The 18,170-nt window shown below is 42.3% G+C and overlaps 2 protein-coding genes and 1 long non-coding RNA gene across 3 annotated transcripts in view; 1 reads left to right on the top strand and 2 right to left on the bottom strand.

The window, feature by feature from the left end:
- Window positions 1–12,168, bottom strand: part of CEBPZ (CCAAT enhancer binding protein zeta) — a 40,009-nt gene extending 27,841 nt beyond the window's left edge. Inside the window, exons 1-5 of the mRNA XM_053458631.1 lie at window positions 11,954–12,168; window positions 7,624–9,119; window positions 5,781–6,012; window positions 3,673–3,805; window positions 2,814–2,902 (exon numbers count right to left, since the gene is read on the bottom strand). Of these exons, the coding sequence (XP_053314606.1) occupies window positions 2,814–2,902; window positions 3,673–3,805; window positions 5,781–6,012; window positions 7,624–9,119; window positions 11,954–12,085 (2,082 nt within the window). The 5' untranslated portion in view covers window positions 12,086–12,168. The remainder of the gene's footprint in view (window positions 1–2,813; window positions 2,903–3,672; window positions 3,806–5,780; window positions 6,013–7,623; window positions 9,120–11,953) is intronic.
- A 222-nt stretch (window positions 12,169–12,390) lies between these two features.
- The window catches only part of NDUFAF7 (NADH:ubiquinone oxidoreductase complex assembly factor 7), a 60,972-nt gene continuing 55,192 nt past the window's right edge, over window positions 12,391–18,170 (top strand). Inside the window, exon 1 of the mRNA XM_053459792.1 lies at window positions 12,391–12,536. Within this exon, the coding sequence (XP_053315767.1) occupies window positions 12,470–12,536 (67 nt within the window). The 5' untranslated portion in view covers window positions 12,391–12,469. The remainder of the gene's footprint in view (window positions 12,537–18,170) is intronic.
- On the bottom strand, window positions 17,507–17,908 carry LOC128483570 (uncharacterized). The gene is made up of 2 exons (XR_008351087.1): window positions 17,617–17,908; window positions 17,507–17,570 (listed from the first exon to the last, which is right to left on the bottom strand). It is a non-coding gene; the product is annotated as an uncharacterized LOC128483570 (long non-coding RNA).

Below are 18,170 nucleotides of genomic sequence, written 5' to 3'. Positions count from 1 at the left end.
CGGTCCATTCCTGCTCTCCCGGGCCGTACTAGAGAAGAACGCAGAGGGATCCAGCAGCTGCTGCAGAAGTCTGCGAGTGGCACAGAGTGATCTGCAGTTCAGGTAAGGTGGGTGGGGGAGGTTGTATGAATGAGTATGCATGATTGAGGGAATGAATGAGTATCTAAACGATTAGTATCTGTAAATGAGGAAATATATATAAATGAGTGAATGAATGCTTGTGAATAATAAATTAATGAATGAATACATGTGTGATTGCATGGATGTGTAAGCGGGGGAAAGCATTGCACAGGGAGGCTGTTTGAGGATACCACAGGCAGGTTTTTGGGGGGGCAAAGGTGGGAAGTCCTATGCTTCCATTCTGGGTGTTGGGCAGATCCTGTGAGTGAAATCTGGGTGCTAAGGAGGAGGCATTAATTCACAAGAGGCTGGGGGCATCACAAAAATCAATACTAAAGGGGGGGCTGGGCAGTGGCATAAATATACAATGTGGGGCAAAACACAAGAGTGTGGGCGCATTAGGGCGACTTTTTTTTTTTATCATTGTTGTAGCTCAGCCCGTCTGGTGGGTGTCAGAGCCTATCCTGGTGTGTATTTGATCATCTGTTTCCTGGCACTTTACTTTCTGTAGGAATATAATCACTTTAAAATGACAAAACTTTCTAGGCCCAGAAATCAGTGAGCAGAGATAATGCCAATATTTCAACACTTTCCCCTACATCATGCTGTGCCCCCCAATTGAAATGCCGTTTTTCCTTTGCGCAGCTGGTGGATAGAGAGAGACACCAAGTGGTTGCTCAAGGATTACGTTTTCAGCAACCGTTCAGCGCCTCTTACTCTCCTCTGCGAGGCCTCTGTCTCAGTTGCGGTGCCGGCATTTCATGCTAAGTGCCGGAATATGACTTCATATTCCGGTGCTCAGCAGCGTGCACCGTGGCAGAGCAGGGAGGCAGAGGCCTCGCAATCCTGCCGCAGGACTTCTACAAGGTAAGTGAATTTCAAAGGGGGGGGGAGGGTAGATAGCGAGGAGCGGGTAGATAGGGCGAAGGGTATGAGATAGGGTAGAAGGAAGAGGGAAGGGAGGGTAGCAAGAATATCGAAATAAAGAGTCAGAAAGAGAGAGTGAATGGATTAATGTGTGGATGAATTGTGTGAATGAGTGAGAAGTAATGAATTTGTGAGAATGCATTAATGAATATGTGTAAATTTGTGAAAGAGTGAAAGAATAAGTTATTCTGTGAATGGAAATGAATTAGCGAGTGACTGCAAAAGTGTTGGTATGAATCATAGGTGTATAATTGATTTGTCAAAAAAGGCAAATATGGTATAAGCAGGGTGTTTATGGGACAAGGATGGCACAGGTAGCGTGTTTATGGGACAAAGATGGCATACGCTCGGCTGTTTGAAAATGCTGGGCTGTTCGGGGGCAAAGATGGCACGTCCTTTGTGTGTCTTATTCAGTTGATCAATACCCGGAGTGCTGTTTCCATGTTTACTTGATCTATACCTTCAGTGCTGAGTTTACATGTGATTCCAGTTGATCTATACCTGCAATGATGGGTTTATGTGTTTTGTTGATTTATACCTGCAATGCTAGGTTTCCATACATTATTTATATATACCTGCAAATAAAGGGATTTTGTGTCTTATTCAGTTCCACATTCTGTTTCCATGTGTTGTTTATTTGATCTATACCTGAACTACAGGGAGTAAGTAAAAGAGGTATGGTTTAGTGAATGAGGGGACAAATGGACTCTGGGGATGATTACTGGGGGGAGAGGACCTCTCAATGTCACGGTGCAGTCAGAAGGACTGATCTGCAGTCAGTGCGGCAAATATTTTTATTTTTGGTATGGTAGCGGAAGGAGTGATTGCATGCTAGGGAGCGGCCCAAGAAAATGCTTGGGTAGGGTCCAATTGTTTCACTATAGAATATATTGCCAACAGGGTCTAATAATATATATTGGCAGCAGGGTCTAATATTAAAGAACGAAAAATAACTGCCAGTTCAGCTGTTATTTTGAAATCATATTTCAATCAAGGTCTTTCCTTCAAAGAGATATGTACATATTATGTATGTCTAACACACATACATATATATATATATATATATATATATATATATATATATATATATATTATACACACACACACACACACACATATATATATATATGTAGCATTTTATATTTGCCCCCACTACCCACTACTTTGGTCCCTGTCCCCCCCCATCCCCCCCTCCCCCCCCCTCCTAAATATGAAAGCTGGAGATGCCACTGTCCAAAAGTTTCTAAATTAAGTGGCTGCTTAAGTTGCTTCCAATGTGCACACCGGGTTTACAACATTTAGCTGGAAGGTAAGGATACATGTAAATACATTTGGGGGCATTCTGCAAAACCCCCTCTATGCACACAAAACAGATACCACGCAGCTATGATATGCATATGATGGCTGGAGTGTCCCTTTAACGGACATCTATAAAGAAAGTGCATAGCCATTTTACGCCTTAGGAAGGCAACATTGGACTCCTGGATCCCGATTCTTCATTACCCCTTTGGGAGATGTGTCCCTACTCCCTCCTTTCTATTTGCTCAAAGATGTTCTAGGTCTTCAAAGGGGATTGCAGCCAAAAAACCAGACCACCCCTCTCCACCAAATATCTTCAGGAAACAGTTTCCATTGTGACATTTTAAAGCATGCAAAAAGCAGGTCCATAAGCCAATTTATGCACTAAAAACTAATAATTCAGACTGCAATTCTTTACAACTTCTCCAGCATCAATAAATAAGGAATTAAAAGGGTCACAATATTACCTTTTTCAGTTCCCACAGACTTGTGTTATCTGCTCCACAAAATAATGGATTTCTGTTTGAAGGATCGTAACTGTTGAAACTATTTAATCCTAAAAACACAAAAAAAGTTATCAATATTATAAATAGGAAGTGTGCACACACATATGAACACACAGACACACACACTAGTGATGGGAAGTCCGGATAAGTAAAGTGAATTGTTTCATTTCGAGTGATTCATTGTTAACCAATTCATCAATGTATATGATTAATATTTGGGGTTCTGAAAGCAAGAAGAGGTGGGGGTTAATTTAGGGGCAGTTATAGTTAATGGGGTCTTTTGGGGTTAATTAAAATAATTTAATAAGCATACCTGGGACCTTCCGGGCTCTGGCTCTGGCTCTGGCCATGACTGCACAGACGTCGGCGGGCGCCCCCCCGCATTTAAAGTTAAAATGGGCGGGGAGCGCGGCGCCAGAGAACCGGAGGAGCAGCGCTCACCCAGCAATCTCCGGGTCAAACCCGGAGAGTTCCCAGGTATGTTAATAAGGTTAACTTAAGGTGCAGTTAGGGTGCAAACTAAGAGGAATCTAAAGCCTGGGGGCAGCGAAGATTAATCCTGTATTTAGTTAAGTATAATTGTGTCCGATTCAGAGTTCCTCTGAACGATTCAGTGAGTCATTGTTGCTGTGTGCTGTGCAGATGAACTCTATGATCATATTACAACGGCAGTTAATGATTCACAGAAAGTGCACAAAGATGGAGAGTAACTGGCATATGCTCTACTAAATACATGGCTCATTCTCTTACAATTTCGTACACTATCAAAATAAAGATCCATAGTGTTTACATTAGATTTAAAGAAAACAAGAAGTACTACCCTGGAGAGTTTTCTGATGTATCCACGACTGAGTAGTAATTTTGCCTCCAGGTGCTTTTTTATCAGTATTTTTTTCCTCTTCATCATCTTCATCTGGTAAATCACTGAAGTGTTCTTCTTCGTCTTCATTTTCCTTCACAGAGAGAGACACACACACACAAGAAAATGACATCTGAGTTATTACAGTAGAAAATTCAAATTTAAATTATTCTGATCTTGGAGGTAATGTTTTTTGTCTCAAAAACACTTGTTTAAAATGAACACTTAAAATTGTGCATTGCTGACTTATGTGCACACGAAGCATTGGAACTATGGATTAGACCAAGTTGGCAGGAGATGATTACTGTAGGGCCATGGAGCAAAAGTATTACAACTGAGTCAAAAACAGGAAAAAATATAACACACCCCAATTAAAAACCCAATAAATTGTATCCTCAAAATCCCTACAGGTAAATCTAGGGGGAACAAAGAGCTAAAATGACTAAACAAGACGGTATAAAATAAACCTTTACATATGCTGTGGTGGTGGAAGCAGGGATACTGATTATGTCCTTAGGCCAGGGCTCGACAAATCCCAGGCGCCAGGTCGCCTAGGTTTTGTCAGCCTCTTACATCCAGAAAAAAATGTGGATGTAAGAGGCTGAGTCACCACACGGGGGCGCTGCTGCCTGCCCAGGAGTCTGGGCAGACAGCACAGCCACTCCGAGCCCGCCCCCGAGCCTGAGATCACTCCCACGGAGTGAGCCTGTAGGCTGAAAACGTGGTTGCTGCAAAACCAGCAATCGCGTTTTCAGCTGCCACAGGCATCTTCAGGGAAGGAGGTTGTGTGTTGATTGGGCCCCCACACAAGTGTGGGGACCTGACACAACACCCCCCTGCTGCCTGATCGCTCCATGAGAGTGACAGTGCAGCGTTAACCCCTTCAATGCCGCGATCGCGGCATTTAGGGGTTAATTCCCATTTTGTAAGGGGCTCTGCTGCTGGTGGTCTGCCTGGAAGCCCAGGCAGACCAGCAACAGCAAAAACGAGCCCCCACAAGCCCTTTGATGATTCCTGTAGGCATGGAAGCCTACAGCAGTCATCAGAGACTCCCCCCTGCAATGGCTGGTCTATAGACCAGCCATTGCTTCCCAGCTGCCAGAGGCAGCTTCAGGGACAGGGGAGAGGGTTCTTTGGTCTCCCCATGAGTGTAGAGACCAGCCCCAACACCCCCCTGCTGTCTGATCGCTCCCTGAGAGCGACAGTGCAGCGTTAACCACCTGCATACATGGTGGCATACATGGATATACCGTATTTGCCCGAATATAGGCCGCACTCCCCCCCCCCACACACTTTAAGTCTTTAAAGTGATGTTGCCTATATTCGGGGTCTATTCGGGGTCTAGCGCAGAAACGCGCGATTCGTATCGCCCGGGAGGCAGCAGGGTTAGGATACAGATCCCCCGCGACGCTTCAGGGGACCTGCATCCTACTATCCAAGACGCTAAGACAGCCTCCCCTGCCAACACTTTCCACGAGGGAAGTGCCAGCACGGGAGGTTGTCTAAGCACATCGTGCAGACGTTCACCGGCAGCGGCGATGCGAGCGTAAATAACCTCCACCGCCCGGCACGTCTGCTTTAACAATCTACGGGGGAGTCCCAGCAAGGGAGATTGTTAAAGCACATTCTGCAGACGTGCCGGCAGTGGAGGTCGTTTACGCTTGCATCGCCGTAGCCGGCGAACGTCTGCACGATGCGCTTTAACAATCCTTTTTGTCTACGCGTATTGCGTAGAAGTCCCCTGCCGGCCCCGCAAGATACCCGGGAGTCTGCTTTGGTAAGTCGGGGGGGGGGGTTTGGGGCGGACAGAGTGGCAGCATGCCTCGGGGGAGGGCAGAGTGGCAGCATATCTGGTGGGTGCAGGGTGGCAGCATATCTATATCTTTAGAAAAGCACATAACTTTTAGGGTGGGGCCTATAATCGAGACAATACGGTATTGTGCATATAAAGTGTGGCATAATAATACGTTTGTTTACCACTTCAAAACCATTTTCCTTTCAACTTAAGTACTACTAATATAATAAAGTAATATTTTTTTTACAGATACATTTTATATCAAGTTACATACCCCATTATCCTGTAGAAGAACTCTTAGCCTTGGCTTTATTTTCAAAATCTCAGATATAAGAAATAATGCTCCACATATAAAAGATGGCCTCTGACAAGAAGCAACTTGTAATAATCTCTTGACGAATGCTTTTACACGCCTCAGCATGACATCAGCTTTCATAGACTTGTAGAGAAGGTTAAGGAACATTGTGTGTTTTGAACACTGCGATAAGCCAGGATCCAGTAGTTTTCTGTTTAAGAGAAAAAAGATTTTGTGCTTTTATTTACTTTTAAAGATAACAATCACATGCTTAGAATATAAACAAGAGAACTCTTTCTAAATATTTTCAATACAACACTGTTCCGGGTACTTTCATTTTCCTTTTGAGCTATATCTTGTGCAGTAATCACAAGCGTTTTCAGTGTTAACAGTTAGATTGACGGTATAAAAACCTAATGCCAAAGAGGTGGTACAGCCTACACAATCAATTAATTGTCATGAATTCTAACACTCATTCCCACAATCCGCTACTGACAAATGCTTTAAGGACTTCCAATCTGCCAGGAGTATGTTATGTCCCGAGCATTGTTAATTCATCAAATACTTTGTTTTGCCGTTTCTCTAGTACAAGAATGGACACATAGGCTTTAGCCCACAGTAATGTATACAAAGATAAAGCCATCAAGACAAGAAACATAACACATGGTCATGAACACCATACTCAGAGTTGAAAAGACAAAAGTATCCCAATTGTTAAAACAGAGTCAGAGACATCTGCATCCACCCCAATTCACCAAGGTCTTGAGTGTTATAGACAAGTTACCAAAGAGTTTGAATTGAGGACATTACCGTTACTCAAGATAAAGCACTACCAATGCTTTGGTGAATATCCTATGGACATATAACTGGATGAATGGAAGGACCAGGGATAGCAGATGAGACACCCTTGCAAAATGCCCATCCAAGTTAATTGGAACAGGTTATTAGAAGCCACAGCAGTTTTAGTTAAAAGAATGTCAAGAATTATCCACAATAAGCATCAGATTCAAAACATTTCCAATTGTGCCTTAAAAAGGGGAAACACCTTGGCAGCAAAAAATAAAAAAATAAAAAAAAGTGTCACATTTCTCAATGGATAAACAACTTCTGAAATGTTACTTGGACAGGTGCTTGCTTTTTCATAAGAACTTTACAACAACCTTCCCTTGCAATCTCTCAGCACCAAGGCTTTTTCACGTAGACTGATCTGGTTGGAGTAGGAACTCTAACAAGGCAGCTGAAACAGATTATTTACTCAGCAACAGGATAGCACAATGTGCACACTTCCTTTCAGGTAACTTCCATTTCTTTTACAATGATGGATGGTGGTTTCATAGGCCAGGAAGGTACTGGATATGCTGAAGTACCAGTGGAATAGGGCCTCAGGGCCCACTTATGCTTTCAGCTCTATGGAAAGGACCTTATGTACTAGAAATATGCCTTCCACCATCTCACCCCCTCTTTCCCAGAGTAAAGTTCCTAATTTGACAATTTCCAGCTTCGAGGAAGTCAATCGTTCCGCTTCGTTCTCATGGGACAACTCATTTACAAAGTATTTTTATCATGTAAGCTTGTTTGCTCTGAACCTAAAACTTTTAACACAAAAATATGGCAAACAAAGAGAAAGGACATGCTCGCAGCTATGGAACAATACATCAGGAGGTACATCTCCAAAACCAAGCTGATCAAACACATCAAGGCTATTCTTTACTAAATCATAGTATGCGCAAGACATCACATCGAGCAAATGTGGTATTTAATATTATCTCTACACAGATTTTTCATACTTAGCATTCTCAGACACATAAAACCGTTGTCTTACCTATATAAAGTTGCATAGAATCGGCTTGATACAGTTTGCTGGGAGTCCATAACTTGAAAGAGTAGCATCAGGACTTGTACTGCAGTATTAAAGTTCACAGTATGCACTATTTTGAAAAGGGTATCAAGCTGTTCCTTCACTTTTTCATTACTAATTTGTGCATAAGGATAAGCCCTATTTAGTCCAGTCAATAAACCTCGAAGTATCTTTGAATCTATATCATTTTTTTTAATGCAAGCCCGAAAAAAGCTAAAATACAACATTATGAGTTGATTTGCCAAATCTACTTCTTCATGAGTGAAAATGATTTGGTTTAAAAAACAAATGCCATAATACTGTGCTTTTTCACTGATATTGGGGCGATTCAGCAGTCTTTCAACTTCCAGGCACACAACTCCTTTCATGTTTGGATGCTTAGTGAGTAATACTTCAATCAAATATGAAGCTTTTGTAGCAATCCTGTACTGAGGATCACCTAATTTATTGACCAACAACACTAGAAGAGCTTTTTCTTCTTCGGGTTTGTTACACAGCAGCTCATAGGCCACATTTAGAGACTTTGCCTTTGTTGCAATCAAGCTGTCATGCGATAAAATTTCCAGTACTTTAACAAACTCTGCTATTTGAAGTTTCAGCTGTTCTTCAAAGTACCAGAATATGAGCCTTCGGTCCCTTGCATCTCTGTTCCCACTGGAAATTTCTTCCAGTTTATTAAATGGATGTTCTGAGAAAGTATGAAGTTTGCGATTATCTGGTAAAAGGTCAGAAAGAAGTAGATCCTTTAATGTATCAAGAGCCATAAGGTTTTGTCGTTTGCTACCCTTCTTCTTCAGCAAGTTGACTAAGTTTTCAACAAATTGAAGTGTATGCACAGGAGCATCCTGGAGGAGAACAGTCATAGCAGCCATTCTGTCAGTCAATGTCCCTGTTGAGACAACTGTTTTCATCCAAGCAGAATTAGCTCCTTTCTGGAGTTCTTTCTTGTTTTTATACAAACTCACTTCATGTGCGAATAGCTTTTCTGCTAAATATTTATACTTTTGAACATCATCATTGTTTTGAGGCTGTGAACTGAATTCCCTTGTGTATTCATGGTCATACCACTTTCCACCTGGTTTAATCAGTAGTGTTGAGCGTTCTATAAATTCAAATGATGGTATTCTTTTACTTTTTGACATTGAATTGGAAATACCTTCTTTCTCTGTGGTATTTACTTTCTTTTTATCCTTGACTTTACTAAAATCTGGGTCTGTTGCGATTGTATTTATTTTGATTACGTTATGCCTTTCCGCTATGTCCTTTTCCGTGTCCTTCATATTCTTTGTTTCCCCATCATTTTCATTCCACATAAGATTTGGAGAGAACTTGTGTAAGCCTAGCTTGTCAATGAAAGCTTTTAGTTCACCATCTTCTAAGTCAGAAATGCCGCCACCTTTTGTACCGCCATCCACCATGACATCTACTTCTTTCAAACCAGCAAGCATAACGTAGTCTTGCTGAAAGAATAAGAAGAAGAAAAAAAAAATGTTAGCTGTGAAAGGAAGAGAAGCCCTTGGGGGTTACAAATAAACATTTAGCAGAAAGACAAACATATAAAAGGTACAGACTGTCATGGATGCCCCAAAACGAGCACAGCACAATAGGCTCTAACTGTAACGTTAAAGGGAACGTGGACGTGAAAAGGGTTAATGGCAAAAACCAGCCCCCAGACTCACGTGCCTCTCTCCCCCAGGGCCCAGAGCAACTACACCTTAACCCCAAACCTGTTCACTCCATGACCCCCAAACTTTATTCGCTGCCACCACCAAGTGGTATTTAAGGTTTCAAAAAAATACCAAAGGAGGCTTCGGTAACCCCTGAACTGCCTAGAAAAAACAAATTTAGTTACAAAATAGCACTCCCAAATTATATGAAACGGTTATGTGATAACTACGGCTATCCTCAGAAGCTAGGAGTTCAAATTTAGAGCACAAAAGACAGAACTGATTCATTTATATTAAATTTCACAAAAATAGTCACAGTGCTTAACAATAATAATGGTAAAAGACACATAAATACATACAAAACAGTATAAAAATAATCAGTGATAAAACACATAAAACAAAAGTAAAAATAATCTGTGGGAATTTCTTACGCTACCTAAAGAAATTCTAAATTTTTAATTCTTATAGAAGAACCCTTGTTACATTTTCTCTGGAAGTCCGCCCATTTGGTGTCACGTGGGGAGGGGAGTGTGTAACCCAACGACCTGGGTTGTAAAACCTGGCAGCAAACTCATGCCTGATATTTTAACATCACATATTTTGCTGTTATGGCACCATGTACATTAAAAACTCTGGGGTAACCGCACCCACCGTGTTATTAGAAGCGTACATGTACCAAACACCCTCTACCTACCTGATAGTTAGGTGACATATTATTATTTCCCTGGCCCTGCGTAATTCCCTCCTGCCATGTTTGATGTCAATCTGAAGGGCACACGGCCCACAGCTCGGTGCTGCCCCCCCCCGTGTGACCCCAGTGCCTGGGCCCCTGTAAGAGTTAATGGCACCCAGGACTCTGCAGCGGAAGTTGCCTAGGCGAATTGCGTAGACGTCCACTCGCTGCCCCGACTACACACCAGGGAGTCAGAAGCACCAGCAGCGGAGGTTACCAGACAGGAGGATCCAGGTCTCCTGCAGCGGCTGCAGGGGATCTGGATCTTAGTCTCATAGTCAGACCTCTATTTGAGGTCTGATTATAAGGCGACCCTGATTATAAGACGAGGGGTATTTTTCAGAGCATTTGCTCTGAAAAAAACCTTGTCTTATCGAGCAAATACGGTAATATGTGTTTTTTCATAATCACCCTAGATGACCCCTCTCTTTTTGTAGGGCAGGGTCATCCAGGGGCTGCCATAATGATCAGATCACTCCTATTTGCTAGGAGTGATCCGATCATCATCAGCCCACTTTGATTGGTTCTGCGGCAGTTATTAAACTCACAGCATTTGACCTGGAAGCACCCTGGTAATTATGTTTCTACTTGGGGATTGCAGTTGAATACCATGGTTACGCATGCCAAGGAACAAATTTGAATATGTTAAGAAAATGGGTATAATTATTTTTCCACATGGAGATTATGGAAGGAATATCACGATACATGCCAAGGCAAATAGTTAATCATTTTCTGTTAAGAATATGGTAATAATAATTTTTCTACATAGGTATTATGGGTGGAATATCATGGTTACACATGCTAAGTAACATACTTGACCTGTCTCTGATAAGAATACGAGTATATTTATGTACATGGGCATTACGGGAGGAATATCATGGTTACACATGCCAAGGAACATGTTTCCGCTACTGTCCTCCACTTCAGCTGGGGCTTCTATGATGGAGCACCAGCGTAACATGACCTTCTGGTGACCAGTCATAGAGCGAAAGTGCCGGCCAGTACCGGAGGTCTGTCTACGCGCATCGCGCAGATGTTCACCGGCTGCCTCTACTAGACACCAAGGAGTCTGGAGCCCGGGGGGGTAACGGTGCAGAGTGGCATATCAGGGGGCACAGTGGCATATAGGAGGTATAAGGCATCTCTGGGGAGCGGGCAGAGCGCCATCTCTGGGGAACGGGCAGAGCGCCATCTCTGGGCTGAAAAGTGCATAACGTGTGGGGGGGGCAGAATAAAAACAAGAAATACATTTTTCTCAGTTTTGCTTTTAACATCAAGTTTGTTCATTAAATTATTTTAAACAAAAAAATGTACAACTAATCGATAATGAAAACAATAGTTAGTTGCAGCCCTAAATATTTTTCTCTCTCTACATGGGGATTATGGGTGGAATAGCATGGTTGCACATGCCATATAACACATTTGTCCTTTTTTATATGAAGATGGTAGTTCACCACCTACAGGTAGTGCTGAGCATTGCCGCCAAGCATCCCACACGTCCCGGTGGAAAAGTGCAGCTCTAAACATATGTGCTGCAGTTACAGTGTACGCTGCGTTGGGGAGAGGATATCCATGCGGCTCAAACCCAAGTTTTCAAGTAAACTGTCCCTGTGCACAGCATTTTGATCTTATTTGTTAAGTGCTTAACAGAAGAGCCTTTTTATACCAAATCACATGCCAAAAATGTAAGTCCACAACAGAAAAAAGTAACTTGTCAACGTTTCATAAAAATGCAAATTAAGAGCAAAGAATGAAAGACATTTGGTAACTCTGACTAAAAGTACTTTGTTAATAGCAGCCTTATAGTGGACCGATCCACATCTTTTACATAAACTGCTCAAAAGTTACAGGAAATAAACTTGTCATAGAAAACACTGCGTATGCGCTATACTACCTTAGTCCCTCCTAAACGTAGAACTTCTTCCAGAGTAAAATCCTCCTCGTTACTACCCTCGATATCATCATCTTCGATATCATGGCCCTTTAATTGCATTTCCAGGGCTTTGCGTTCACAGCTCGGGTCCATCGCATTTACCAAACGAAATCAGTAATTTAATGACGGAAACAACGTGATTCGCTTTCTCGTAGCTGCACAGAGTACCGGAAGTCGCCAGGACTTTCCACAACGGCAACCTAGCCAACAGCAACAATCAAAATGAATAATGGTTAACTTCCTTTCGGTGCCTCCACGATCGTTATTCTCGTAAAATGTAGAGCGTGTTTTTTTTTTTTTATAATTTTATTAAAGCTTAGTTTTTTTGTTTTAGGTTTTAGAATGCAATCGTGTAGTCGTTTGTTACCAATTCCTGTCAGGACCTTACAAGGAAGGTTATAGAGCGATAAAGCACGTGGTTGAGTGAAAAGGTTGCTTCCGGATAAGAGGTTACAGTGTAGTTAATAGGATTTTTAAATGCGTGGAATCGTGAATGAACTTTTTAAATTTAATATTTTCGGAAGGATTCTTTTTAGAAAACACGGTAAGCGCTGTTTTATGAATGTGGTTTTGAAATAAGGCGACTGAGAAGTTCTGTGTGTGCAATATAATGTTTGTTCATTGTAGCTGTTGCATAGGCATTGCATATTTAGTCTTAGTTTTTATATAAAGAGAAAAGTTTATATTTATTCTTTCCAACCATACGTTCCTACATCCGTAAGCGGCAAAAACTGGCTGGCTGCAGCGCAACGGGAAAGCTGTTCTTGGGGGCCTACTATGTCAAAGTCTGGCTTACCATATAGCGATAGGGGTTACGCTGCACTGCCATCAATGTGTGTATATACAGTGGTTATAAAAAGTCTACACACCTTTTAAAATGCCATGTTCTTGTGATGTTAAAGAGTAAGACAAAGATAAATCATGTCAGAACTTTTTCCACCTTTTAATGTGAACAATTCAATTGCAAAACAAACTGTCATCTTTTTTTTTTTTTGGGGGGGGGGGATAAAAACTTACAGTAACCTGGTTGCATAAGTGTGCACATCCTCGTATAACTGCGGCTGTGTTCAGAATTAACCAATCACATTCAAACTCATGTTAAATAGAAGCCATTACACACCTGCCATCATTTAACGTGACTGATTAATCACAAACATACCTGGGAACTCTCCGGGTTTGACCCGGGGATTGCCGGGTGAAGCACCGCCCCTCCGTGTCGCAGGAGTGGGGTTTTGACACGCCCTGCTTCCCTCCCATTTTCTCTTTAAATAGTGGTGTTTCCCGCTGCCGTCAGTCGGCAGTCCTGGCCGCGTCCAGCAAGGGAAGGCTCTGGAAAGCCGGAGCCCAGAAGTTCCCATGTATGCAAATAAAGTTTAGTTGTTATTGACCTGACATTAGTTGCATTTCAGAGCAAAAGCTGGTCCGCGGAAAGTTTCAAAAACATCAGAGTGATCTAATTGTGGAAAGATATCAGTAAGGAGAAGGATACAAAAGGATTTTCAAAGCATTAGATATACCATGGAACACAGTGAAGACAGTCATCATCAAGCGGAGACAATATGGCACAACAGAGACATTACCAAGAATTGATGAGAAGAAAGCTGGTCAGGGAGGCTTACTAGAGGCCTTCTGCAACATTAAAGGAACTGTAGGAATTTCTGGAAAGTACTGTCAATGTGCTACATGTGACAACAATCTCCCATATTCTTCATGTGAATGGCTAGGGTGGCAAGACAGAAGCCTTTTCTTACAAAGAAAAACACCCAAGGCTGAATTTTGCAAAAACAAACATCAAGTGCCTCAAAAGCACGCAGGAAAATTATGTTATGGTCTGATGAAGGTTGAAATTTTTGTCCATAATTCCGAATGGTATGTTTGGCCTTAGGCAGGGTGGAGGGCATTATGAACAGGCAATTTTGGCACAAAAAGGTCCATTAGGAAGGGGACCTGGATCCTCCTCTCTGGCAGCCAGTGGATGTCTGTGCGATGCGCACAGACAACCTCCGCTGCTGCCCGCACTTCCTTTGGGGCTTCTAGGACGAAGCGCCGGCATCGCTTGACCTTCTGGTGCTCATTCATAGAAGCCCCGGTTGCCCCACTAGACACCAAGGAATCTGGAGCACAGGGGACAAGTCTAGGGAAGCACTGGTAAGTCGGGGAGGGCAAGAGTGCCATATGGGGGTGTATAAGGCATATGTGGGGCAGTGGCATATAGGGGTGTATAAGGCATATCTGGGGGTCAGAATGGCGGCATATAGGGGGTATAAGGCATATCTGGGGGCATAGTGGTGGCATATGGGGTGTATAAGGCATATCTGGGGGCATAGTGGTGGCATATTGGGGGTATAAGGCATATCTGGGGGTATAGTGGTGGCATATGGGGGGTATATGGCATATCTGGGGGCAGAGTGGCGGCATATAGGGGGTATAAGGCATATCTGGGGCAGAGTGGTGGCATAGGGGGGGTATAAGACATATCTGGGGCAGAGTGGTGGCATATGGGGGTATAAGACATATCTGGGGCAGAGTGGTGGCATATGGGGGTATAAGGCATATATGGGGGGCAGAATGGCAGCATATGAGGGGATATATGGGGCAGAGTGGCGGCATATGGGGGGGTGTAAGGGATATATGGGGGGCAGAGTGGTGGCATATAGGGGGGTATAAGGCAAATCTGGGGGGCAGTGTGGCAAATAAAAGGAAATAAAAACAAAAAAAATCATTTTTTCAATCAGTTTTTATAAAATATGAAAAAATAGTTTACATGTGAACTAATATTTACTAGTAAAACTCTTTTCTTACATTCAGGCTTTTTCTTTTTTCCCTAAATTAATATTCCAATTTTAGGGGGTCGTGTTATAATCGAGCAAATGCGGTATTATAAATCGTGAAAAATTGAAAAAAAAACCATGGATTTTAATCTAAAAAATATACTCATCTACAAAAGCAAGTGAAAAAACCTGCTAACTAGATTTCAATATTTGTCCTGAGCAGGCCCTGCTCAGGACAAATATTGAAATCTAGGTAGCAGGTTTCTTCACCCTCCAACTGGCTCCCTCTCGGGTTGAACCTTTTAGGTTTGAGCAGCCTGTTTTGATGATCCTTCGATACTGGGGACAGGCTTTAAGTGTGCACAAGCAAGATATACAAAACAAGCATTAATCAGGGGGCCGAAGATCAGGATAATTGATATATTAAAGCGGAGGTCAGGAAGCCAAAGTTCTGGCTAAATAGTAAATTAGAGCCAAGGTTGGGAAGCCAGGAAAGGATGGTCAGGATCAAGCCAGGCTGAATACACAGGGTCAGTAATGGATAATGCACTAGGAAAGTATACACTGTCGCTATGGAATACAAAGGAAGCAGCTGCTGGAGAATCCCTGGGGCTGCGTGGTACAGTGGACCAAGGATGTCCCTGATGGCGAAGCGGTATAGGGTTGATTCCACAGGCAAGTGGTCTACCCGGAGGGTACGAAACAGTATCACCTACAGATGGCTTAATGAAGACTTTAGCTCCACGCAGCCTTTCAAACAGCTCTGTGATCAAAATGATGGGGATAGGTATTTCGGGGAGTGATCTTGTTGAGACCCAGATAATTGATAGTTGTTGATCACCCTCTTTCTTCCTAACTAAGAAGAACCCTGCTCCTACCGGTGATGTGGAATGTTGATCAACCCTTTTTTATGATAAACTCCACCACCACCTGCACGTCAGGGAGAGATAATGGATAAAGGGGGCCAATATACACTGGCATCTTGTATTTGACTTTTAATCTCTAAAATAAAAGCAAAGTTTTATACAAGAACCCAATGCTGCTTGATCTGTTGATTACATAATCCTTGCTACTTCCTGGGTACCCCTTTATTGTTCAAGTGCGCCATTTATGTTAGGGATGGGGAACCCACACCTGTAGCAGCGCTTTGGCTATGCAGTTGATTACGTGGGTGTTTTTATCCCTTTGTTATGTATGGCGGGGGGGGGGCAACCAAGCGGAGAGCTACTTTCCATCCCCATGTTATGCTGTGGCATAGAGAAACTGTTGTACTTGTGACCTGATTCTAGGGCTGCAACGAACTAATATTTTCATATGCCCCCAGATATGTCACTCTGTCCTCCCCAGGTATGCTGTATACCCCCCTGATATGCCATAGTGCACTCATAGATTTGCACACTCGTTCACAGACACATTACTTTTATAAATAAATACAGGGTTAATCTTCACTGCCCCCAGGATTTAGATTCCCCACAGTTTGCCCCCCCTTTACCTCTAACTGCACCTTAAGTTAACCTGAAGACCCCATCAACCACAACTGCCCCTAAATTTCCCCCCACCTCCCCTAACTTTCAGCAGCCCAAATATTTATATACTCGGATGAGTTCTTGAGCCATGTGGATGCTATAGGAAATGGGTGGGGCCAATCGGCAGTTTGGCCCCACACCTTTCTTGCTCCCGGTCACTGCCGGTTGGCCCTGCCCCTTTCTTTCTCCCTGTCCCTCCTTGCAATCAATCGGCAGTGACTGCAGGGAGGGACTGTAAGTAGTAACTGCTGTGAGTCACAAACTGATTATAAAACGAGGGGTATTTTTCAGAGCCTTTGCTCTGAAAAAACCCTCATTTTATAATCGATAATGAAAATCGTTGGCAACGATTTTCATTATCGATTATTATGGATTTTATCAATTAGTTGTTGCAGCCCTACCTGATTCTAACTTTAAAATATTTAATTAAGGTAATTAGGGAATCTTAACAATAAAATTTATTTAATCTATATACACTCTGTATCTTGATATACAATTGATAAATAAAATTAGGTATTCCTGTCGATTATATGGTAAGAAATAATTTAATACTGTGGTGAATGATAAATAAACTTTAATAATATTTGTCGAATCCACTACAACAGAATTCAAATCACACACTGGTTTTGACAGATTGCAGTAAAATAACAATGATACTTGGCTTCGGTAGATGATCAGCTTACAGAGATGATGAGAAAACCCAGTAAAACAATATCACATGGAACTCCGTTGGTCATAACGACTACTTGATGAAACATGGGATTCTGGTATATAACCCAGGGCGCTTACAGTCTATGTGAAGCCCTCTGGATTCAGGCAGGATTGAAGTTCAATTAGCACATGGTGTATGGTTCTTTTTAAGGTATTTTTTTACTATAGTATTTAGGGCTGCAACTAACGATTATTTTAATAATCGATTAGTTGGCCGATTTATTTTTTTGATTAATTGGATAAAAGCAAACATTTTTTTTATTTAAAATGTAATAATAAAAAAAAAAAACTTACAATTTACACTTTCATCTCTTTATCGCAAAGGCATTTCTCTATTCACCTTCTTATTTTACTGACATAATAAAAGCTACAAGAACCCAAACAGTGTTTCTCAAACTAGGTTTTAATCCAAAATTATTAGTAAATATTAATTCATATGTTAACTATTTTTCATATTTAATAAAAACTGAGAAAAAGCCTTGTTTATATTTTCTTTTATTTACCAAACTGCCCCCAGTTATGCACATCTGACCCCCAGCTTGCCACTCTGCCCCCAGATATGCCTTATACCTCCTATATGCCAGAGATTCCACTGTGCCCCCGATATGCCTTATACTCCTTATATGCCAGTGATATGCAACTGAGCCCCTGATATACCTTTTACCCCAGATATGTCTTATGCCCCCCTGATATGCCTAATATCGATATGCCTTATACCCCCTATATGCCACTGTGCCCCGATATGCTTTATAACTTCCAATATGCCACTCGCCCCCATTTATGCCTTATACCTCCCTATATGCCACTGTGCCCCCTGATATGCCACTCTGCCCCCCATAAATGCCCTGCACCACCCTGAAATTCATTATACTCCCTGATTCACCACTCTGCCTCCCCCAGATATGCCACTCTGCAATACATTATACCCCCCATACACCACTCTAACTCCCCCTGATATGCTACTCTGCCTCCCTGAAATTCATTACACCCCCATACACCACTCTGCTACCCTGAAATTCATTATACCCCCATACACCACAATAACTCACACATACACCACTCTGCCTCCTACCCCCCTCCCATTTACCACTCTGCTTCTCTACCCGACTCCCTTGTGTTTTGTGAACCTCCGTTGCTGACAGGCACTTTCACTGGAGCTTCATAGAAGCC

This window comes from Spea bombifrons, chromosome 3 (assembly GCF_027358695.1).
Source record: "Spea bombifrons isolate aSpeBom1 chromosome 3, aSpeBom1.2.pri, whole genome shotgun sequence".
Taxonomy (NCBI): Eukaryota; Metazoa; Chordata; class Amphibia; order Anura; family Pelobatidae; genus Spea; species Spea bombifrons.
Note: the sequence above shows the minus strand (reverse complement) of the source record. Positions and strands in the feature narration are given on the sequence as shown.